The 24981-nt window shown below is 44.1% G+C and overlaps 1 protein-coding gene across 1 annotated transcript in view; it reads left to right on the top strand.

Moving 5' to 3' along the window:
• Positions 1-24981, top strand: part of ADAM10 (ADAM metallopeptidase domain 10) — a 146096-nt gene that overhangs the window by 46297 nt on the left and 74818 nt on the right. The window contains exon 2 of the mRNA XM_044279704.1: positions 7284-7434. Within this exon, the coding sequence (XP_044135639.1) occupies positions 7284-7434 (151 nt within the window). The remainder of the gene's footprint in view (positions 1-7283; positions 7435-24981) is intronic.

The raw sequence follows: 24981 nt of genomic DNA, 5'->3' as shown, positions 1-24981 counted from the left end.
AACTAACGTAGCAGAGGGGGCGGCGCCGTTAAACTAGGCTGTGGGACGATACTACATAGCGAGGAGGCGTGCTTGGGCTTTAAACTAAGGCGGGCTAGGCACTGCAGGGGGGCGTTACTGGGCTCAGAGGGTGAAGAATAACGCCCCTCTGGGCACCTTCAGGGTTCATTTGCATTACACAAAGATCATGAAATCATGAATATAAGAAAGAAAACCACTGCAGGAGAGAAGGTAATTTATTCATGGCAATGGTGAGAGCTTAATATGGTCAAACCAGGTGACAGATTCCCTTTAAGTAAAAATTAAAAGTTAAGCGAGTTGTTGCTAAGGCACAAATTGGGCCACTTTAGAGCTATTTTTGAATAGAAATGTGCACTTTCAGTAATTATAATAGTAACTTTTGGCTAAGTCAGATTTATTATTGGTCCTTTTTAAAGGGAACCTGTCACCGGGATTTTGGGTATAGGGCTGAGGACATGGGTTGCTAGATGGCCGCTAGCACATCCCCAATACCCAGTCCCCATAGCTCTGTGTGCTTTTGTGTATAAAAACAGATTTGATACATATGCAAATTAACCTGAGATGAGTCGGAGCTTGAAAATATGACTTTTCTGGTCACACAAGTAAGATATGACTCTTATGTTAATTTGCATACGTGTCAAATCGTGTTTTTTTTTTTTTTTTTTTTTTTACACAATAAAAGCACACAGAGCTATGGGAACTGGGTATTGCGGATGTGCTAGCGGCCATCTAGCAACCCATGTCCTTAGCTCTATACCCAAAATCCCGATGACAGGTTCCCTTTAATACTGTGATCAATGTGGTTTGACGGTAGCAGTTTATCCTTCAGTAAGCGGCTTTACAAAAATCGCACGTCTATACGAAAATGTCACATGTTCTATTAAAAAATCGCATAAGATGAGCATGGTTCTCACTGGAGTGACATTGTGCAATTTTTTGTGACGCCTTAAATTTTCGCAATAGTAAATCTGTCTAGAGATTCATTTACATAAGAAAACATGCCACTTTCAGAAAACTGGCGAGCATAGCGCCAACATTTGCGACTTTTTCACTCCATTGATTTGACTTGAGCTAATGATAAATCTGGCCCTTACTCTTTACATAAAGCTTGTCATTTATTTAAATCCCTGCTCTTTCCTAGGAGTCCAGTGGGCGGTGCTGCTCAGTGACTGACAACCTTCCTAATGACTGTGCACACACCATAGCGGCAGGTCACTAGGTGGGACCACCCCCTGGACTCCAGAGATTTACACAAATGTAAGTTATACTTGATCTGTTCCCATACAATTTTATATATCAATCTGCTCTATTAAACGCCTCACGCAGGTTTGACACTAATCATTGTGGCTGGTTTTGGGATCACATTAGTAATGGCTTATTTGCATCCTAGTGAGGAGTCATTCATTTGCGTTGTGGGCTCAGTGACTTTCATTGCGGTTCTTTATTTTGACGCTTTCGTCTTCGGCATGCACCCCACATCCTGATGCAGATATGAACAAACCCATACTAACGGCAGAATAAAGTACAGACAGGTGAGTTGATTTCAGAGGTCTGTCATTTATAAGTTAAAAGTAAGTGGTTGCCGAGAACCAATATCACAATCCTTGCAGACTGGACCTGGAAAAGAGTCCCGGCCTCCTGAGAAGAGTCCTGGTTATTCATGATCTCCTGCCCACCTGCTGATGGCTGACAGGCTTCTACCTAGTTTTCTCCTTTCCTCTCTAGGAGAGAACTGCCAATCATCAGCAGATAGACGGGGAGAGTGCAGGAGAATATGTATAACCAGGACTCTTCTCAGGTGGATGTGACTCTTTACAAGGCCTGGGCTGCAATGATTATGATGCTGGTTCTCAGCATCCACTCACGTTTAGCTCATGAGTGATACACCGCTGAAATCAGCATTTCTGTCACTTCTTTATGTTGCCCTTGGTGAGGTCAGCAGAAAGTTGATGACGGGTTCCATTTAAGGAATTAAAGGATTGTACATCATTATGTCCTGGATATTTTTCAGACTTATCTGCCTGGTCCCTTTATCTGTAGCTTTGTTGAAGCTGCATATATAGTTGACAAGCTGAATGTTCATGTTAAGGGAGTCAGGGTTGGTTAGTCTGACATACACTGGTTGTCACCAGATTCATCATTCAGCTTAAGACTAGATAAGCATAAGACATCTCCTTGTGTGTATCTTTCAGGACAAACTGACAGTCTTGGTGATTCAGTAAAACAGGTGCAGTAATAATGCTTTGCAGGAAATGATATTTTACTTCATTTACCCAACAGAGGTGAATCAGACACATCGGATAATGACACATCGACTCGTGTTGTACTCGACATGACCCCCTGCTTCAGAAAACATGGATCTGGAGATTCATCAGAACTGGGGCAAAGGAAAACTGGCTTAGTTGCCTACAGCAACCAATCAGATTGATTCTTTGATTTTCTAAGGGAGTTTTGAAAAATAGAAGGATCAATCTGGTTGCTATGGATAGTTTTTCGTTGTCCCAGTTTTGATAAATGTCCCTCATAATTTCCCAAATGTAATAATAAAAAATGAATAGTAGGGTGTATTTGCAATGAGCTGCACCCCCGGGCCCTGTTGTGTCCCAGGTTTAGTTGACTGCCGAGTGGTGTGGTGCGGCCTATGTCTTTGTGTCACGGTGCTCTTACCTGGATACAGTGGGACCACAGGTTTTGGCATTAAAAAGGGGCAATAATTGAGGGTTGAAGGAGAAATAAATTGAGTCCAGACCTCGTGGTGAAATTCAATGGCAGCTTTACTTGAATAAACATTCATCCAAACGATTGGCAGGCTGTGTCTTAGTCCCAGCAGGCTTTAGCATAAACTGGCAGGCAAACTCACCTCTGCTTTCTCTGCTGTACTGACAGGCTTGCTTAATCACTTTGTTTTCCTTTCATGCTGCACTAAACTCTGCTTCAGGCCTCTTTCACACTACAGTTTTTTTTTTTTCTTTCTTCGTTTTGCAGGCTGTTTTTTGCGTTCCGTATACGGAGCCAATTATTTCAATGGTTCCGCAAAAAAAAAAAAACGGAATGTACTTCGTATGCATTCCGTTGAAAGATGGAACATGTCCTATTATTGCCCGCAAATTACGTTCCGTGGCTCCATTCAAGTCAATGGGTCCACAAAAAATAAAATAAAAAATAAACTGAACACATACGGAAATGCATTCGTATGTGTTCCGTATCCATTGCGTTTTTGCGGAACCATCTATTTAAAATTTTATGCCCAGCCCAATTTTTTTCTATGTAATTACTGTATATGCCATACGGAAAAACGGAACGGACACTGAAACACAACGGAATCAAAAAAACAGAACAACGGATCCGTGAAAAACGGACCTCAAAACACTGAAATAGCCATACGGTAGTGTGAAAGAGGCCCAAGTCTGGTTTCTGTACTTTAGGTCTGTTCTGGTATGCTTGGATGGGGTGCCGTCGACTGTTATTCCCCTCCTGACACCCAGAAAATGGCTCATCTTCAGCCGAAGAACAATTTCCTCTGGCTGCTATTTCTTTCAGGTCTTCTCAGCTCCAACATGGAGTCCAAACCGGAACAATCTAGAACTGCTACCCCTCCTCCTGGTCGGAACTAGGACTGGCCAACTTCTGCCCAATGGGGGGAGAATGGAATGGCGAGTTCCATTCTGTCTAAGGATAGCTCTGCCATTTGCGCTGCTACCTGCTGATGAACCAGGCGCATTACATATAATAAACAGTTGCATAGAAAGATTATATCATTGCATGATGTAGAGGAGCTGGACGAAAATACATAGATGACATTTATGTTAGCCCATTAAAGATAGTAGCAGGGTGTAGGAGTGGTAACACTACTCCGGGGTGTTACATATTAACCATAGTAATTCTGCAGGCGTAAAAGTAACGGAGGCAGAGGCTGTAATCACACTCTGGATCTCAAGCTTGAGGAGACCCACAAGACCCCTTGGTCTCGTGTAAGGTGACTAGTCCTTACATTTGGGCCCAGGAACATTGTGTTAGTTGAGGTTGTTCTTGAGCCCAAGCCATGTAAGCGAGAACCCATGAAAGGGTCTGTTTTCTGCTTAGGAGTCCTGTGGGTGGTCCTACTTGGTAATTACCATCCGTTTTTCACACGTCAGTATTCCATGGTCATGTGCTGTACGTGTTCTCCACAGACAGCGCACATCCCCATTCATTTTAATGTGTGTATTCACACCTCCATGTTTTAGCGGAGTCCGTGGGTCGGTGTCTTTAGCATGGATGCATTCTTTATTTTGTGTTTGTTCACTGATCCATCACGCCCATTTTAGTTTATGGGTTCGTGAAATCCACGGATGCCATCCATGTTGCATCCGTGTTTCACGGATCATTAGGAAGAGATGGTTTGAAAATAATTTTTCAGCTGTGAAGTATCAGTGAAAGACGGATCGCACACGGATTCTTCACGGGGGCATCACTGACCACTTTCTCATGGATTTGTACACTGACGTGTGAATGAGGCTTAATACAGGGAATGCAGTCAATTATGTTATGCTGAATCATTCCCACTAAAGGGTATATTCATTGGCTCAGCTCCTCCTGTTGTCTAACGTGATCAGATATCATGTTCAATATCACAGGTTCCCTTTAAATTCAGGGACTGTGTTTAGAGAAAAATAGCAGGTGGTAGCCGTTCTGTATGCCTGATATTCCGGCTCATTATTATCAAATATTCCAATGTTTAAAACCCAAAGTTACTTATTTATGTGGTGCCGAACCTTTCCCAAGTAAAAAAAAAAAAAGTGGCAGCAGAATTCAGATGAAGGAAAGCTGTCATGCATGAAAGATAAATGAATACACAGAGCCGCATCAGACCCGGAGGGACAAAAGATTAGAGGACATTAGAATCCATTTACTGGGATGTTCTCAAAGGAACAAGTAGCTACAAGAAGATAAGGAAAAACAACAGATGTCCTTCCTTGAGGACAATTGCTTCTTTAGTAGTTTGAACTAAGGACTCGAATTTTAAAGGAGTAGAGATTTTTAATTGCCTGATTTGTGGCAGGTAGATGGATTCCCTGTGACGGGAAAATTGGCGTCTCACAAAAGTGCAGGTCCAAAATTGTTTTTTTATGTGTTTTTATTTTTGTGATTTATTTGTGGCGCTAGCAGAGAATACCTTTACCAGCCAGATATCCTTTTCTTACTCCTTGGCTTTTAACCTTTCATTGACTGGCTTCCTACTGAGGTTGAAAATGTTTGAAACCTGCTGCGTTGCTTTTGGGCTTGTTATTTGATCGTGTCTTTAGTAATATTTTTTTCGCTAGTTTTCAGTTTTAGCTGCAATATACTATATATTGACTTGAATTTTGAGAAACACATTTCATTTTCCTTCAGAGACCACATAATTAAAAATGAGTTGCTTCTAGAACCATCCCTGATACAGCGCACTGCCTTCCCAAAATTAGATATGATCCCCCTGCTGAAAGAGGTGTGGGATTCGCGCTGTGACGTGTGGACCGTAGTTGCATAGTGACGTTACTAGTTGCTCCTTTTGGAGCGCAAGTTGCAATTCTGAATAAACGGAATCGCGCTACCCATAGCCTAGATACCAGACTCGTCACAGTGCGAGTCCCACACTGCATTCGTCGAACTCTCTCTGCGTAAGCGCTGTCAGTCACAGGGGGCATGGTTACCTTGACTTGAAGCAAGGAGGCCGCTGCCGCCTTGACTTCAGGCATGACTAGAAAATGGCGCAGAAGGAGGATAAAAGGACGTTTTCAGAGCTTTAACCACATCTGACTGCTGAACGAAAATGATCATTAGAAACACACTGCGGGCTACTCTCAGGTACTGCTAGTGGCTTGGGATGGTTTTTGGAGGTGACAGGTTCCCTTTAAGTCCAGATATTTCTGTACTAAAACTGCATCTTGTAATTAATGTCATTCCAGATTAATGGGATCTCTTGATGGTTGTCAGATGAAAGGAGCATTAAACCTGAAGTCTATCATGAACGTCCTGTTCCTACTGTAGTGTTCTCAACATCTGTCTCTTATGTTAACTACTAGAGATGAGCGGATTTCATATTTTGAAATTCGTTCACGCTTTTTTGGGTGGTAAAAACAGAATTGCATTCCATGGAAAGGCATTCCATTATGCTTTCCATCATAGAATTGCGTTATGGTCTGTGGAAACGGAATCCATAACGCAATTCTGCTTTTACCCCCAAACGAAGCGTGAACGAATTTCAAAATATGAAATTCGCTCATCTCTATTAACTACTTTATCTCAGTTATGCAGTACTGAGAACCACAGAAACCTTTCTATGCTTGTGTGTAAATGTCAGCACGTCTCTTTCACAAGTTTGTACTTGAGCAATGTTAAAGTACAGAGGTTAAATTCAATTTAGAGTGTTACCACTAGGGGGAGCTAACTGCATACGAATTTCATTCCAATTTAAAGGGGTTGTCCAGGTTCAGAGCTGAACCTGGACATCCCTCCATTTTCACCCCGGCAGCCCCCCTGACATGAGCATCGGAGCAGTTCATGCTCCGATGCTCTCCTTTGCCCTGCGCTAAATCGCGCAGGGCAAAGGCATTTTTCTGAGTTCCGGTGACATACCGGGCTCTCTATGGGGCTGACAGGCAGCCCGGTGACGTCACCGGCACTGATGGGCGGGATTTGGCTCTGCCCTAGCCAGTAAAACGGCTAGGGCAGAGCTAAAGCCCGCCCCTCAGAGCCGGTGACGTCACCGAACACACTGCTGGGCGGAAGTTACCGCCCGGCAGTGTGTTATTGTAAACACAAGAGCCTGTGCCCTGCGCGATCTAGCGCAGGGCACGGGAGCGCATCGGAGCATGAGATGCTCCGATGCCAGGCTCAGGAGGGCTGCCGGGGTGAAAATAAGGGTATGTCCGGGTTCAGCTCTGAACCCGGACAACCCCTTTAATAACACTATGTAAGCTCCTAATCTCCCCCTACTGGCATCTTTAGGCAACCAGAAATGTATTTGCCAAGAATCTCACATTTATAACGGAGCATTAGCAGGAGTATATTTTCTATAATGCGTATGGCACAATTGTATTGCATTATGAGTGCTGTTGCATTGTGTTTTTTTTTTTTTTTTTTTTTTTTTTTTTTTTGCTTTTGTCAATCGAAGTGCTTGTCCTAATGGGCCCTTTTAGTTTTGTCTGTTTGAGCTTAGAAAACTAGTTATGCCCAATAGCTTAACATTTTTCAGTTTTTTTGCATGTAAGTAAAATGTGTTCTTTGCTGTTTATTTGCAGGTCAGTATGGAAACAAATTGAATAATTATATTAAACATTATGAAGGATTGTCTTATGACATGGACTCCTTACACCAAAAACACCAACGTGCCAAGAGAGCGATATCCAATGAGGACCAGTTTGTACACTTGGATTTTCATGCTCATGGAAGGTAAGAGCTGGTTTTCTTGGTCATTGCTGAATGGTTGGACGTGAATTAACCCAACATTCTTGTATGTTAGGTGATGATACAGACTTTTGGGGTAAAACTCATGGTGTCTCATTTTATCCATCATTGGCTGTATACGACACGCACAATTACCATATAGGCATAACGCTGCCAAAAAACACACAAAACTGTTAAAGCGAACCTTTCACCTGCATTTCACTTAAACTTTAAAAAGTACCTTATAGATCATCCTCATTGTGTTATCATACAGTCTTGTCCCGCTTTTCTGCCATGTATATGCATGAAAAAATCGCCTTATAAAGTACTCTTCTCCAGCTCCACAAGTCACGATAGAAGTCAAGGGGGTAGCCCTCCCCTCACTCCAGGCTGTAACTCCCCTGCCCTAAACCCGCCTCTATGCAGTCTAATTGACACCCGGCTCAGTCGCCGGGACCGCGCTTGTACAGGCGGCGCATGCACCGTCTGCCTCAGTAGCAGCGTGATCCCGTCTATCGCGCGGACCCGAGTGCGATCCTGTAACTGAATGGGTCTGGACATGAAGCGGAGAGCACACTATGTGCTCTCAGTTTCTGCATTTGCGGAGCGCGGCCCCGAACTTCCGGTCCGCAGCTCCGCAAAAGATAGAACATTTCCTATTCTTGTCTGCAGCTGCGAACAAGAATATGCATTTCTATAGCGAGTGCCGGCCTGGTGTGTTGCGGATCCGCAACACACCAAAATGAACACCTTTTGTACATGCTGTTTTTCCGTTCCTCTGATGTAACAGAATATCAGAAAAGTCCATGTAGAGGTGAACAAACACGTATTGCGTGAAGCAGGGGTCTGCAGAAAGCGACTGTGTTGGGGTGTTTCTGGGTGCCATCAACTTGGTCTGTTTTTATTTTGTTTTTATGTGCTGGGTTTATTTACTGTTGGATCCAATATTGGTAATAGTTAGGGTGCTGATTGTGGGAATACTACTGTTATTACAAATTATAGCATGTCTAACGTTTTACTGTGATTTATTAGACCTTGTTAGGATGTTGTGTCTGCCTGTTAATAAATAGTTCTATGTTTTTAATGTGATATACTTAATAAAGATGAACTGTGTTTTATACAGCTGGCATAGTGGATTTTCTATATCTTGGGTAGCATTTTGTGGTCAGCACCTGCCCAGTATCGCGGTGTGATAGAGCCCTTTTGGAATCTGTGAAGTCATAAATAATGCTTGTTGATAATTATGTTTGCGTCTGACCAGTGAAGCGTTATTCCATTGATTATGACAAGTTTACTTTTATATGCCATTTTTATCACTGAAAAGATTATTTCTTATTTTTTTTCTCACATATTTATTTTTCGCATTTGCACTGTTCAAATAATCTTAGGAATGTAATAGGTTAATAGTGCAAATTTTTTAATAGCCTGCATTTGCAGAAGTATTCAGATCCAGGTGCTGGTTTGAAAAATCTTGAATATTTTTTATATTTTTGTGCGACAACCCCTTTTAGTTTGCCATCATTTTTATGGACTAAAGACTCCAGACTATTATAAATCTATATTTACACTTGACAATCTTGTATTACTTTATACTATGTTTTTACAGTGTTTTCTTCAGTTAATTTTGGTTAGAAAATTCCCTTTTCACTTATCACTTCTGCCAAACATGAGAAGCGCCTTATCTGTTCTATAACCTATCACTACCCATTTCCTTTTTACCGAAAATAACACCCTGCTTATCGGCACCACCAGACTGAAAAGGGGCATGTGACATTATTTAACCTGCAGCTTGCCTAGAGATTACATAGTACAGATCTAAGCTGTTTGTCGGAGACACATTTGAAGATATCTCCATGTGAACATTTACACACCACTCACAATGGGTGTAATCTGCTTCCTCTAACTCAGGTTTTCTCAACTCCAGTCTTCGGGACCCACCTACCAGTCATGTTTTTAGGATCTCCTTAGTATTGAGCAGGTGATATAATTAATGTCTCTGCATCAGGACTTAACTCGGGTATTCATTCTGTGGGTTATTCTCAAACCCCGACGGGTAGGTGGGTCCCGAGGATCGGAGTTGAGAAACCCTGCACTAACTGGACAGGGAGATCTTAGAAGGGGATATGTTGGGTTTGCCTAAGGTTAGATTCACACTAGTGTTACAGCTCTCCTGCAGGCTGCTCCGGCAGAGAACAGCCAGTTGGAGCTCTCTGGATCTGGCAAGGCCGGATGTTGGCTCAGTTTCTGCTGAACCATTGCCTATAATGGGATCTGGCAGAGATCTGTCTGCTACCCGTCAAATATGCCAGGATTTGGCTGGAAAAAAGCTGCATGTGACAATTTTTGTCCGGCCAAATCCCGCCATAATTTCCATATCCCTTTAGAGGCAATAGGGCCAGTGGGAATTGAGGCAACATCCAGCTCTGCCGAATCCAGAGAGCTCCAACAGGCTGTTTTCTGCTGGGACAGCCTGCAGGAGAGCTGGAGCACTGCTTTGTAAAATGGTCAAGTTGGTTAGTAATTGGCAGCGGTCGAATTAGAGTGCAGAGAACCTAAAGGAACTACAACGCTCCTTTTGTTGCCTCAGATTGATACTACTCAGCCATGGCACCTGCAGTTGTACACTAGCAGAAGGACCCGACTTAGCACGGGTATATTTCATCTGTTTCATTTAATGTTTGTGCGTTAAGACATCGACCGTATCCCCCTTAAGTGACCTCTACAGCACCCTGTCCCCTTAACACTGAACCCCCCCCCCCCCCCACAGTGCCCCACCTCCTTAAAATGGGACCTCCACAGCAGCCCATCCCCATAACTTTAACCTTCACAGCAGCCCACTCCCTTGACAGTTACCTCCTCAAGGGCTCACCCCCTTAACAGTGACCTCTACAGCACCCTGTCCCTTATCACTGACCTCCATAGGGGACCGTCCCCTTATCTGTGACCTTCACTGTTCCCTGCCCCCTTAACAGACCCCCACAGCACCCGTCCCTTTAACAGTGACCGCCCCAGTTCCCCCTTCCCTTAACAGTGTCCTCCACAGTACCCTGCTCCCTTAACAATGACCTCACAGTAACCTGCTGCCTTAACAGTAACCTCCACAGCAGCTGCCCCTTTAATAGTTACCTCCACAGTGCCTGCCCCTTTGAAGGCTAGGGCTACACGACGACACGTGTCGTGCAACAATTTTTATAATGATGGGCTATGGTGTCGCGCTGCATTCCATTAAAGATGGCTTTTTCTGTGACTGTCGCATCATGTTGCAGCGCAACACTATAGCCCGTCATTATAAAAATTGTTTCACGACAAAATGTTGCAGTGTAGTTGTGCCCTATGTGTGTTGAGACTTATTGTCACGCAACGCATTTCGTCGTGTAGCCCTAGCCTAAAGCTGACCTACAGCAGTGAAGAAAAATGGCTCGTAAGATCATACTATATAATGCCACCAGCATAGATTGTGATATAACACCACCTGTAGATAGTATTATACAGATATCACTACTACAGGGGGTATATTGATTAAGATCGGGTTTATATTGTTTTTATATACATCTTATAGGGTTATATTTTTTTCATCCATGATTTTATTGCAATTGGTTTGTGTTTTTATGATGTGAAACTATCAAATAAATGTTATTTTAGGTTATTGTGTTGGTCCATATATTGCCAGTTAGTGCCCCCCGTCTTTACATAATTCTTAATTAAGTGGAATAACAGGCCTGTGCCCACTGGTCTGTACATTTTCACTTCTCTTTTCGCAGAATAACTGCACTCGCTGTAAACAGTAATCTAGCACTGTCACAGCTCCTGATAAATGGTTAAGTATTGGAATTATGAAATGTGGAGAGAGATGACGCCCTAAAAAATCTGTCATGCGTTTCAAAGCTGATTCAGCTGACATGTCTATCATAAGAGTAAAGGGTGTGGGCAGATCCCATGTCAGCTAGCTGATCAGAATGTTTCCTCCCTGTATTTTTGGGTGTAACAGCACTGAATGCTTGTTCCCCTTAGGGTATTTGCACACGCCTTTTCTTTAAGGCCTCTTTCACACGACCGTATGGCTTTTTCAGTGTTTTGCGGTCCGTTTTTTCAAGGATCCAATCTGTTTTTTGTTTCCGTTGTGTTTCTGTTCCGTTTTTTCTGTATGGCATATACAGTAATTACATATTAAAAGGGGCTGGGCATAACATTTCAATAGATGGTTCCGCAAAAACAGCACGGATACGGAAGACATACGGATGCATTTCTGTATGTGTTTTGTTTTGGACCTATTTACTTGAATGGAGCCACGGAACGTGATTTGCGGGCAATAATTGAACATGTTCAACGGAACCGGAATGCATTCCGTTTTTTTTGCGGGACTATTGAAATGAATGGTTCCATATACGGAACGCAAAAAACGGCCCGTAAACGGGGAAAAAAAATAAAACTGTTGTGTGAAAGAGGCCTAATGCTGATTTTGGTGCCTGAAATGCATATATATTTTTCAGACATGCACGCACCATCCATAGGGTTCCCTTTAGGGCTTAATTCACACTGAGTGGGAACACCATAGCAAAATTCTGGTGACAGTCAGCGCTGCAGATGTCCTCTTGTGGCACGAGGTGTGAACATCCGGCGTTTTTTTGACAGCGTCAAAATCCACTGAGCAAATGTGCCCCGACCCTAGTCACATGCACTAGAACATTTCTATATGGATTTTCATCAGTGTGGTGCAAAATAGTGGTGTAAATTTAATAAGGGGTTGTACACCTTTTTATTGTTGCTGATCTGTTCTTTGGATAGGTGATCAGCATCTGATGGTGGATGTTCGATGCACGAGACTCCGCTGATCGGCTGTTTGAGAAGGCAGTGGCGCTCGCAGTAGCTTTGCAGCTTTCTTTGTTTCCCGCAGGCCAGTGAGGTAAAGACTGTCGCATGGCCTCATTGACGTGAATGCGGCTGAGCTACGCCCAGGCCATTGAAATAGTCGTGACGTCACTGGCCTGCGGGAAGCAGCAAGAAGGCTGCAACACTACTGCGAGCGCCACTGCCTTCTCAAACAGCCGATCGGCGGGGCTCCCAGGTGTCAGACCCCTGCCAAACAGATGCTGATATATGATAAATATTTTAATGAAATATTTAGCTTTAAATACATTTTGTAGTTCCTTAAATGGACCCTTTCATTCAAGAAAAAAATCCACATTAACTGGGGAAGAACACTTGCCTGGTGCCCTTCTTTTTATCTTTAAATTTGCAGGTCCGCCAATTCCCAGGCTGCTGCTGTTCCATCAAAGATGGCCGCACTGCTACTCAGACTTCTTTCTATGCCCTGCGCATCGGTAATCAAGACCGCCTAATCCTTTCATCCGATTGGCCAGCACTGCTTTACATGATCAGGGCTGGCCAATCTAAGAGCAGGATTGGACAAGCTGAACGTGTCTTGGCCTGCCATTGCCGTGTGCAGAAGTTCGTCTGAGGACCAGTACGGTCATCTTGGATGCAACACGGACATCATTTCTATTCTGCAGATTTGCTTTTGGCAGACCACAAAATACATACGGTCATGTGCATCAGGCCTTTGTATGATGTACATATATATTTTTATTTATCGTGTAATTATGTACAGCAGAACTGCGAAAATTGGCCACCAGAGGTGCAAAATGTCCAAACTGCCCAGCAGTGACAGGGTTAAAGTAGATTCTCGATGCCCTCGGTGCTGCACGTTCTGCATTGAAAGCAGCTTCTGGAGAAGTCCTCATGTGTCTGGGAATCTCCCTTCTACTCCCACCCAGGGGAGTTCAGGCTGAAGGTGTTCTTTCAGAAGCGGTTTGTAGTGACTGGCTTTGGCAAGGATTCTGAAGCTCCCGAAAGGGATAGTCTTTCCTTTCCCAGTATATAAAGTGTCCCTGACGCAGGCAGCTATATGATTCTTCATGTGGCGCTTCTGTGTCAGTTTGTGTTTAGTCTGCTCTGCTTGTTTTGGCTTTTAACTTCTCTACTTGCTGTGTTGTGGCTTTTATATGCTTCTTGCATCCAGGTGGAAAGGATGGAACTGCAAAATCAAAGTGGCTCAGTATTGTTAGTGCTTCTACTTTGCTTTAGTCTGTGCTGTTTTCTGTAGTCCCTCAGGTTTCAGCTTTTTACACTGGCCTAGTCTGCCAGACACTTGTTTGTTGGCTTAGGCTAGGACTACACGGCGACATGTGTTGCAGAAAAGCCACGCAGCAGTTTTTGTAAGGATAGTCAATGGTGTCGCACTGTGACATACTGTGACACGACAGTCGCCAAAAATGTATCCACGTTGGATTTTAGGCTAGGGCTACACAACGACATTTGTTGCAGTAATGTGGTGCAATATCTTTTATACTGACCGTCTATAGTGTCGTACTGTGACTGTCAGAAACGAGCGTTTACAAGTCCTGATGATCTGCCTGTCTAACTCCACTTTTAGTTGGAGATATAGTATGTGTGTGTGTGTGTATATGTGTGTGTGTGTATATGTGTATGTGTGTGTATGTGTGTGTGTGTGTGTGTGTGTGTGTATATGTATGTGTGTGTGTATATATGTGTGTGTGTATATATGTGTGTGTGTATGTATGTATATGTGTGTATATATATGTGTGTGTGTGTGTGTATATATGTATATATATATATATATATATATATATATATATATATATATATATATATATATATATATATATATTTTTTTTTATATTGAACCCTCTTAAGTCGTCCCCCTGGTGCCCACTGACCTGAATGTCCTGCGTTTAACCACTGCAGACTCAGGTTGTCACATATCATACCAGGGCTGTGGAGTCGGAGTCAATTTTGGGTACCTGGAGTCGGAGTCTGAGTCGGCAAAAAATGAACCGACTCCGACTCCTACTAAATTTAAATTGGAATAAAAAAGCAAGTTTAAATGTCCGAATTCATAAACGGTTATAATTAATGACTTCTCTACTGTAAGAATAAAGGCCAATGCATGCAGTGCCTCACGTAACCGCAAAACAAACACGTTCAGTGATGTGAAGAAGCATGCTTTTCATATGCTTCACTATATGGCACGCAATGCACAATTAGGAGTGGCAATACTAGGGCTGCAGCTAACGATTATTTGAATAATCGATTAGTTGCCGATTAATTTCTACGATTAATCGATTAATCGGGAAAAACGACAAAATTACAAAACAGAGGTTTATATGATCTTACTTGAAAAATTATGTTCAAAGGCCATATTAAAACAAATTGTGGACGACACTTATGGGGGATCTGTGGACGACACTTATGGGGGATCTGTGGACGACACTATTATGGGGGATCTGTGGACGACACTTATGGGGGATCTGTGGACGACACTTATGGGGGATCTGTGGACGACACTTATGGGGGATCTGTGGACGACACTTATGGGGATCTGTGGACGACACTTATGGGGGATCTGTGGACGACACTTATGGGGGATCTGTGGACGACACTTATGGGGGATCTGTGGACGACACTTATGGGGGATCTGTGGACGACACTTATGGGGGATCTGTGGACGACACTTATGGGGGATCTGTGGACGACACTTATGGGGATCTGTGGACGACACTTATGGGGGATCTGTGGACGACACTTATGGGGGATCTGTGGACGACACTTATGGGGGATCTGTGGACGACACTTATGGGGGGGATCTGTGGACGGCGTTTATGGGGGATCTGTGGACGACGTTTATGGGGGATCTGTGGACGACACTATTATGGGGGATCTGTGGACGGCGTTTATGGGGGATCTGTGGACGACACTATTATGGGGGATCTGTGGACGACACTTATGGGGGATCTGTGGACGACACTTATGGGGGATCTGTGGACGACACTTATGGGGGATCTGTGGACGACACTTATGGGGGATCTGTGGACGACACTTATGGGGGATCTGTGGACGACACTTATGGGGGATCTGTGGACGACACTTATGGGGGATCTGTGGACGACACTTATGGGGGATCTGTGGACGACACTTATGGGGGATCTGTGGACGACACTTATGGGGGATCTGTGGACGACACTTATGGGGGATCTGTGGACGACACTTATGGGGGGATCTGTGGACGACACTTATGGGGGGGATCTGTGGACGGCGTTTATGGGGGATCTGTGGACGACACTATTATGGGGGATCTGTGGACGGCGTTTATGGGGGATCTGTGGACGACACTATTATGGGGGATCTGTGGACGACACTATTATGGGGGATCTGTGGACGACACTATTATGGGGGATCTGTGGACGACACTATTATGGGGGATCTGTGGACGGCGTAGTTATGGAGAGGGGGATATGTGCACTGTTATGGGCATAACAGTGCACAGATCCCTTTCCTCATAACAGTGCACAGACCCCCCTTCCCATAGCAGTGCCATACACAGACCCCCCCTCCTCCCCATAGCAGTGCTATAGACAGATCCTCCCCCCTCCCCATAGCAGTGCTATACACAGACCCCCCCCTTCCCCCTAACAGCCCCGGCGCTTGCATCTTTATTTTACCTTTTTACAATGACGCTCCCGCTCCTGTAACAGCCAGGCAGAGCGGACGGCGGCGTAACGTCACTCAATCACGTGACGCGCCTGCTCCGCCCACTTCATGAATGAAGGAGGCGGAGCAGGCGCGTCACGTGATTGAGTGACGTTACGCCGCCGTCCGCTCTGCCTGGCTGTTACAGGAGCGGGAGCGTCATTGTAAAAAGGTAAAATAAAGATGCAGCGCCCGCCCGCCCGCCCGAATAGCAACGAATCGGCGATTATTCGATAACTGGATTCGTCGACAACGAATCCAGTTATCGAATATAATCGATTACATCGATTAATCGTTGCAGCCCTAGGCAATACATATACTTTCCATTGTGTTGTGTTCTGATGTTACAGGGAACACAATGCCCATGGTTTACCTCGCCTCTCACTGATAAGGGATTAAGTAAATATGTGTTTTGCAGGACTAGAGACACTTGTATAAGTGAAGGGAATGGAGGGTCAATAGTTCAAGACTGAAGCTGTAAACCATGGATGTCAAACTCATGGCCCTCCAGATGTTGCAAAACTACAACTCCCATCATTCCCTGATAGCTGTAGTATGCCCAGGCATGATGGGAGTTGTAGTTTTGCAACAGCTGGAGGGCCACGAGTTTGACATCCCTGCTGTAAACCATTGGAAAAACTGCTGTCATTCAGCTAAGGCTATAAAACGTGTAAACTCAGAATGTTATCTTAAACTTTAAACATGACTATGGGATTCTTCTAGGGAAAACATGTTTTAAAATAAATGTCCCTTCTTGGATCCTCCCACTGCCCTATCTTCAGCAGAAGATCAGCACACAAAGGAGAAGGCAGCAGCTTCTGCCCAACTACCTCTCTGTGCTAGAAGAGCTTAGAACTTCTTTCTTTCCTTCAAGGAATGTATAAAATACATTCGCATATTAAATACAGAGGAGTCGGAGTCGGGGAGTCGGAAGTACAAAAAACTGAGGAGTCGGAGCATTTATCTACCGACTCCACAGCCCTGTATCATACAAACATTTACATAGAGGGTTCTAAGGCTACTTTCACACTTGCGGCAGTGTGATCCGGCGGGCAGTTCCATCGTCGGAACTGGCCGCCGGATCCGCCGATCTGCTGCTGCCTGAAAGCATTTGTGAGACTGATCTGGATGCGGATCCGTCTCACAAATGCATTGCAAGGACGGATCCGTCTCTCCGCTTGTCATGCGGACCGACGGATCCGTCCTGTACATTTTTCTCATTTTTACCGATCTGCGCATGCCGGAACGACGGATCCGGTATTCTGAATGCCGGATCCGGCGCTAATACATTCCTATGGGAAAAAATGCCGGATCCGGCGTTCAGGCATGTCTTCAGTTTTTTTCGCCGGAGATAAAACTGTAGCATGCTACGGTTTTCTCTTTTGCCTGATCAGTCAAAACGACTCAACTGAAGACCTCCTGATGCAAACTGAACGGATTACTCTCCATTCAGAATGCATGGGGATATGCCTGATCGGTTCTTTTCCGGTATAGAGCCCCTGTGACGGAACTCTATGCTGGAAAAGAAAAACGCTAGTGTGAAAGTACCCTAAGTCTACCAAGTGTAATAGTTGCCCAGTTTGAATACTGGAAAAGTTTCATCATGAACATATCTTTATTTTATATGATGCCTGTGGGGTTTCGCTCCGGTAGGGTAAGCGGGTGCAGTACAGACGCAAAATACAAGTTCTTAACTCAAAACTTCAGTGTTTATTCACACTTGAGGCAATTTCACAAAACAGCACGTTATTCACACACAATGGAAAGTTCATATAACACAAGTCACCTTGCTGGCAGTTCTGCCTCCAGTAGTCCACAGCAGGCTTTAGGGGGCCTGTTTCCCCAGCGTGCGGCTCTCAGCCGTCCAGCATGGCACAAAGCCTCAGATCCCAAAAACGGAGATATCTCTGCTGGGCCCAGCTGCCTATTTAAGGACAGCCAGGTGCTGCTAAAGCCCTGACCGGCACTTAAACTCCAGTCGGTATTTGACCTCACCTGGCTGGAAACCAGCCCAGCCGCACAATACCTGCCTTGCCAGACACAACCCCTCACTGTCACATGCTGTAAAAATCCTAGTTATTAACTAAGCGATCCATATAGACCACTCATTTTACTGTATACCTACTTCAAGCATCAGCTACCTTTTCTTACCTGCTTGGGCTGAAATGCCTCATCTGTTGAAAGTTATCCAAACCAGTGAATCTGATGTGTATGGGGGCCTCCAGGTGGCAGATGCTGCTTTGTTCCCACTGGTGTCTGGCAATAGACAAATGAGGAGCTTCGTTGCCACATTTTGGATCAAGTGGTGGCAATTATCATTGATCGGCGGCACCCTTACACTTGCCAGTTATTGACGCAACCATTCATACAAATGGTCACTCTTAATAATTGTTCTGGTTCTCGGCCAATGTAAAGTTCCCTTATACCTATCCCTCTATTAAAATGAACTTTCATGCTCGGCTGAGCATGTATTCTTATAATGCAGTCTGTTATCTTGAGTGTGACCAACTCGGGTCACAAGGAAAACTTGTCATTACCCCCATGATAGGTAGGAACAGGATTGCAAAAAATAAAAATGAAACTTTTTTTGTATTCATCTGTGCATGCCACCTAGTGGCATCGCATATCTGGAGAACGTGGCACCTTCTGTAACTTATGCGGGAGCTGCATGGAATCCCTTCCACCTGTACATGAAGTATAGATTTGACATGTTCTGTTTGCATATGTCCAGTTAATATTCCTTGCCCTGGCGCAGAAGTATAGGGTAATAGAGCGCCGCCCCCTTGTGGACAAGGGACAGTTTTGATGCTTGGCATTACCTATTGAACTGTTATATTTATACCTCTGTCAATAATGGGGATTATGGTGGCTTTTTTGGGAGCAGTTTTAAGAATGAACTTTTACAGAGCTCATAGTGAGCATTTGGTTCTATGTAAAATGTTTGTATGGAGACCTGATTTCTCATACCTTGACTCCAGAAGTCGCAATAGCTTTCGTTGCAGTTTTACATCACAGTTTATAATGTTGGAGGGAAAGTGAGCGTGGTTGGCTATGTGAATGAATTTCACTCCAGATTTATTATTGAGACTTTGACTTTTTATAAATAAATAAAAAACTAATTCAAGGAGGATAGTGGAGTATGAAATCTGGATTGGCTTTTCTAGATAAATGTTAGCTCTACGGATAAGACAAATTTATCAAGTAACTTGAGCCATTTAATAAATGTGGCATAAAGTACTTCACGGACTTCAAACACTGCCCTCATGATAAATCCCCTAAGGCCCTTTGTCAGTCCGCTGCACACTTGCTGGTTTACGTTCCCTGCTCGTTACTCAATGCTGATGTGTTACAAGCCACATGACTAATCATGAGCCTTCTTGTACTCGTGTTCAGTCACATGTTGGATATGAACAATTCTCCAATCATATAAGAGGGTCTTATGACTTAAAGGGGTTGTCTCACTTCAGCAAGAAAGTATTTATCATGTAGAGAAATGCAAGGCACTTATTAATGTATTGTGATTGTCCATATTGCTTCCTTTGCTGGCTGAATAAATTTTTCCATCACCTTATAAACTGCTCATATCCGGGGGTTACAGCCACTTCTGCAGCGCAGATATGCGGTGGCCAGGATGGCATTAATGTGTGTGCGCGCGCCTGCGGTCCCAGCCACCAGACGGCACGGCATCTGCTGCTGGATTGCAGAGCAGTCTTCCTGGCATGTCCTGCGGTGACCTGACATCACACAGCATAAGGTCATAGAATGCGCCTTTGTCCTCATGCTGTGTGAAGGTCACAGCAAAGCTTGCCGCAACGGCAAAAGATTATCAAGGAGCAGTGAGTACACGGCATGCACAGGAATCGCTGCATTCACCGCTCCCCAGTTGTCCTGTACTAATGAGCGCTTACTTAATGGACGTGCTCATTAGTATTTGTCCCATAAGACACACTGACACTCCCCCTTCCCCCCCCAACCTTGGGAGAAAATGACTGGGTCTATATATATATATATATATATGAGAGAGAAAAAATGAACTCCGCGGCACAGCCAAGTCGTGAAGAAGTAAAAGAAATTTTAATCACCAAACATGCAACGTTTCAATCCTCTCAATGGGATTTTTCTCAAGCAATGACTTTGCTTGAGAAAAATCCCATTGAGAGGATTGAAACGTTGCATGTTTGGTGATTAAAATTTCTTTTACTTCTTCACGACTTGGCTGTGCCGCGGAGTTCATGTTTTCTATACCGTTTGGAGGTGGATCGCCGACTCAGCCGCTGGCACTCCACCAGTACTATTCTGATAGTGGTGCTGCCCACATTCCTATATACAGACGTGGACAAAATTGTTGGTACCCTTTGGTCAATGAAAGAAAAAGTCACAATGGTCACAGAAATAACTTTAATCTGACAAAAGTAATAATAAATTAAAATTCTATAAATGTTAACCAATGAAAGTCAGACATTGTTTTTCAACCATGCTTCAACAGAATTATGTAAAAAAATAAACTCATGAAACAGGCATGGACAAAAATGATGGTACCCCTAGAAAACACAGAACATAATGTGACCAAAGGGACATGTTAATTCAAGGTGTGTCCACTAATTAGCATCACAGGTGTCTACAACCTTGTAATCAGCCATTGGGCCTATATATATGGCTCCAGGTAATCACTGTGTTGTTTGGTGATATGGTGTGTACCACACTCGACATGGACCAGAGGAAGCAAAGGAAAGAGCTGTCTCAAGAGATCAGAAAGAAAATTATAGACAAGCATGTTAAAGGTAAAGGCTATAAGACCATCTCCAAGCAACTAGATGTTCCTGTGAGTACAGTTGCACATATTATTCATAAGTTTAAGATCCATGGGACTGTAGCCAACCTCCCTGGACGTGGCCGCAGGAGGAAAATTGATGACAAATCTAAGAGACGGATAATCCGAATGGTAACAAAAGAGCCTAGAAAGACTTCTAAAGAGATTCAAGGTGAACTTCATGCTCAAGGAACATCAGTGTCAGATCGCACCATCCGTCGTTGTTTGAGCCAAAGTGGACTACATGGGAGACGACCAAGGAGGACACCATTGTTGAAAACGAATCATAAAAAAGCAAGACTGGAATATGCCAAACTACATGTTGACAAGCCACAAAGCTTCTGGGAGAATGTCCTGTGGACAGATGAGACAAAAATCGAAGTTTTTGCCAAGGCACATCAGCTGTATGTTCACAGACGAAAAAATGAAGCATATCAAGAAAAGAACACTGTCCCTACTGTGAAACATGGAGGAGGCTCTGTTATGTTCTGGGGCTGCTTTGCTGCGTCTGGCACAGGGTGTCTTGAATCTGTGCAGGGTACAATGAAATCTCAAGACTATCAAGGAATTCTAGAGAGAAATGTACTAGCCAGTGTCAGAAAGCTTGGTCTCAGTCGCAGGTCATGGGTCTTGCAACAGGACAATGACCCAAAACACACCGCTAAAAACACCCAAGAATGGCTAAGAGGAAAAAATTGGACTATTCTAAAGTGGCCTTCTATGAGCCCTGACCTCAATCCTATTGAGCATCTTTGGAAGGAGCTGAAACATGCAGTCTGGAAAAGGCACCCTTCAAACCGGACACAACTGGAGCAGTTTGCTCATGAGGAGTGGGCCAAAATACCTGCTGAGAGGTGCAGATGTCTCATTGACAGTTACAGGAAGCGTTTGATTGCAGTGATTGCCTCAAAAGGTTGCGCAACAAAATATTAAGTTAGGGGTACCATCATTTTTGTCCATGCCTGTTTCATGAGTTTATTTTTTTACATAATTCTGTTGAAGCATGGTTGAAAAACAATGTCTGACTTTCATTGGTTAACATTTATAGAATTTTAATTTTATTATTACTTTTGTCAGATTAAAGTTATTTCTGTGACCATTGTGACTTTTTCTTTCATTGACCAAAGGGTACCAACAATTTTGTCCACGTCTGTATATATTCTATATCAATCTGCTCAGCTTCTTCTGCTCTAACTTGTTGCCTGCAAATTAGCCACCATAATCAACTTGAGAGATTCCCTTTGAGGAGTTTCACCGCTCTTTAACTGTACCGCATTTGATTTACTTTTAACATGACGGTTATACATCGGTTCATTCTCACTGCGTGTACGGTGGAACTCCTATCGTTAGTTTAGATTGATGTAGACAGGCCTCTGTGAGAACCAGACATCTCTCCTGTCCTGACTTCCCTGCGGATTACACTTACCTACACTGACAGATTATCACAAACCCATCACCCCAAAGTCTTTCCTCATCTAACAGGACATGATCTGATTCTGTCCTTAGCACAAAATATAGTTAGTTAGATAGCAGCCACATGCCCTTTTGGCCTACGGCTATGGATCCCGGCTACTACATAAACGCCTATTGGTTGTGAGACTGCGCTCCTGTCAGGCACTTTTGATGCAAAGCATTTGGCACGTTACCATCCAAAATGCCCCTTATCGAGTCACAATGTGACAGCACGTTACCAGTTCTATGCATTAATTTGGCAGAAGAATGCCAACAAGATGTTAGAATCCGCTTACAATTATATGATGATTAATCTGACTGGTACCCCAGTTGTTGTGGTGAGAGACCCACTGCCTTCATACTTACCACCCATGCCGCCTCACTGCTCTAGCTTTCCCTTATGAGCCCTGTGTATCTCCGAGGTGAAACGCGTAGGCGTATAAACCTAGCAGGCATGGGAGTTAGGTGGACCCAGGGTGCAGCCTAGCAATGCTTGTTTCTAGCTAGGGCTTGCTAGATGGTAAGAATTCACGCTGATATGGTGCAGTAAAGCAACACAGAACTTACAGTTCTTAATCCCTGTGGACCCGCTACTACAGTTCATTTACATTAGAGGTTGTCCTGCCATATATATTGATGATACGTCATCTATATCGGATCGACAGGGGTCCAACGCCCTGGAACCCCCGCTGATCAGCTGCTTGAAGAACAGGCAGCGCTGTGAGCACTGCTTCCTCTTCATTACACTGCCCGTCATCTCAGTAGTGCAGTGTAATGACTAGTACTCGCTCCATACATTTGAATGGAGCAAGTACTTGTCATTACATTATGTCGCAGCTCCACAAGAGAGGACACATAGTGTAATGACCAGGAAGCAGAGATCACATGGAGCACCACCTCCTCTTCAAACAACCTATTGTCGGGATAGGTCATTAATATCTGATCGAAACCCAGGCCATCAGTATATATAGCAGAACAACCCCTTTAAGACAGTAGATTTTAACCCCTGAGTGGCCACCAATTTGCCTTTTTATGGTGGCCTAGTCTATAGGGTGTATTATATGGGCTGATTTTCTGCCTGATGACCACTAACAAACGTTCGTGTGCTCATTCATCAGGCAATCTCTTTCCGTATGCGGAAAGATCAGGATTTGCTGGCGACAGATAGTGCTGTCTAATTACGATCTGCTGCTGGCAAACAACTGTTCTAACCAATGTTATATTTTATTCTTCCAACATTTAGTTGACCTCCCCCATAATATGCTGCTAGACAAAATGGTTAAGGGTACACACTGAGCGGAAATGCACGTAAACGTGTGTGGATTTCTGGAGTTAAGCATTGGCTGCCGATCCTCAGGACGGGTCATCAACATCTGATCTGTTGGGTCCAACTGCCCAAGTTTTGAAAAGGCTGCAAAATTCCAGTGGAGCTGGGAGTGGAGAAGCTTACAGAGACCCTCCACTTAACATGGTGCTCCTCTCTGTTCCTAGACCAATCCACCGCTGCTCCCCTTCCAGCCCTTACTGGGTGTCCACTGGTCTCATCTTCCTGGGCCTGTCGGAGAAAATCCTTGGAGATTTCATGGCATGAGAAACGGCCAATAAGTGGTCAAAATCTGTCCTTTTTGTATGGTGAATATCTATACAAAATGACCACCCCCTCTGTAAAGGGCCATGTTGATGAGATGGGTTTTCTGGAGTTTTCATTTTGATGGCCTATTCTCAGGATAGGTCATCAATATGAGGTCATTAGAGGTCCCAGCTGCCCCGTTGATCAGCTGTTTGAGGAAGCCACGGTGCTCGCTGGAGCTCCCATGAGCGCAGCTTCCTCTTTGCACCTTACCATGCTGGCTTTGGCTTGGTATCCCTGATCAGCCCCCCCCCCCTTTTTTTTTTATGGGACTGAGCAGCTCCTAGGCCATGTGACTGATGAACGTGATGTCACATGGCCTAAGAAAAGGAGTAACTGAGCGCTTTGTTGGGACTGCTAGGAGTTGGACTCCTGCTGATCTTATATTGATGACCTGTTCAGAAGATATGAAAATCCTGGGAAACCCTTTTAATTATTTTACAAAAAATTCTTACCATCACCTGTGATATTTATTATGATTGGAAACAATGACGGGACACTTTTTCAGGTATGGCATATTGTTCCCCCCCTTATAGTGTCATAGAATTGGTCTACATTTGCGGTGGAGGCTCCAGAGACAATAAAGAATGAAATACAGCTGCATGCTGCGATAGTTTGTCTAACATAATGCTGGTATTCCTGCTGGAAACATACAGTGAATGGTATCTGCCGGAAGGCGGCAGTGTCTGGCATATGCCCGATCCAGCCATTCCAGTATTCTGCTCCTGTTCCACTACAGAATACTGGAATCTAAATGCAGATGCGCACAGTTCTGCATAGCTATATGTCTGATCTGAGGATCGGTTGAGATTGGGGGCGTGACCTTTGCGAGGCACTTGGTATATGAATACTTTACAACACTTGGGATTGTGCTGTGTCTGGTGCATTGTTAATGGAGGCAGTAGTATGGAGATGATCCATCTAGTTGTTTATTGCTTAGAGCTAGCGGGAACGCTGATGTTGTTTTGCTGTTTGACGTGACTTGTGAATTATTGCGAGTTTGGCTACGTAGAAATTTCACACCCACACTACACAGCGACCACAAGAGCTGTCCTTTATTTTCTACCTTGTGCATGTGTAGGTTGAAACGGAGGTCATTGAGTTCTTAACAAGA

This window comes from Bufo gargarizans, chromosome 2 (genome assembly GCF_014858855.1).
Source record: "Bufo gargarizans isolate SCDJY-AF-19 chromosome 2, ASM1485885v1, whole genome shotgun sequence".
Lineage (NCBI taxonomy): Eukaryota > Metazoa > Chordata > Amphibia > Anura > Bufonidae > Bufo > Bufo gargarizans.
The sequence above is the reverse complement of the archived record's forward strand: the minus strand, read 5'-3'. Positions and strand labels throughout refer to the sequence as shown.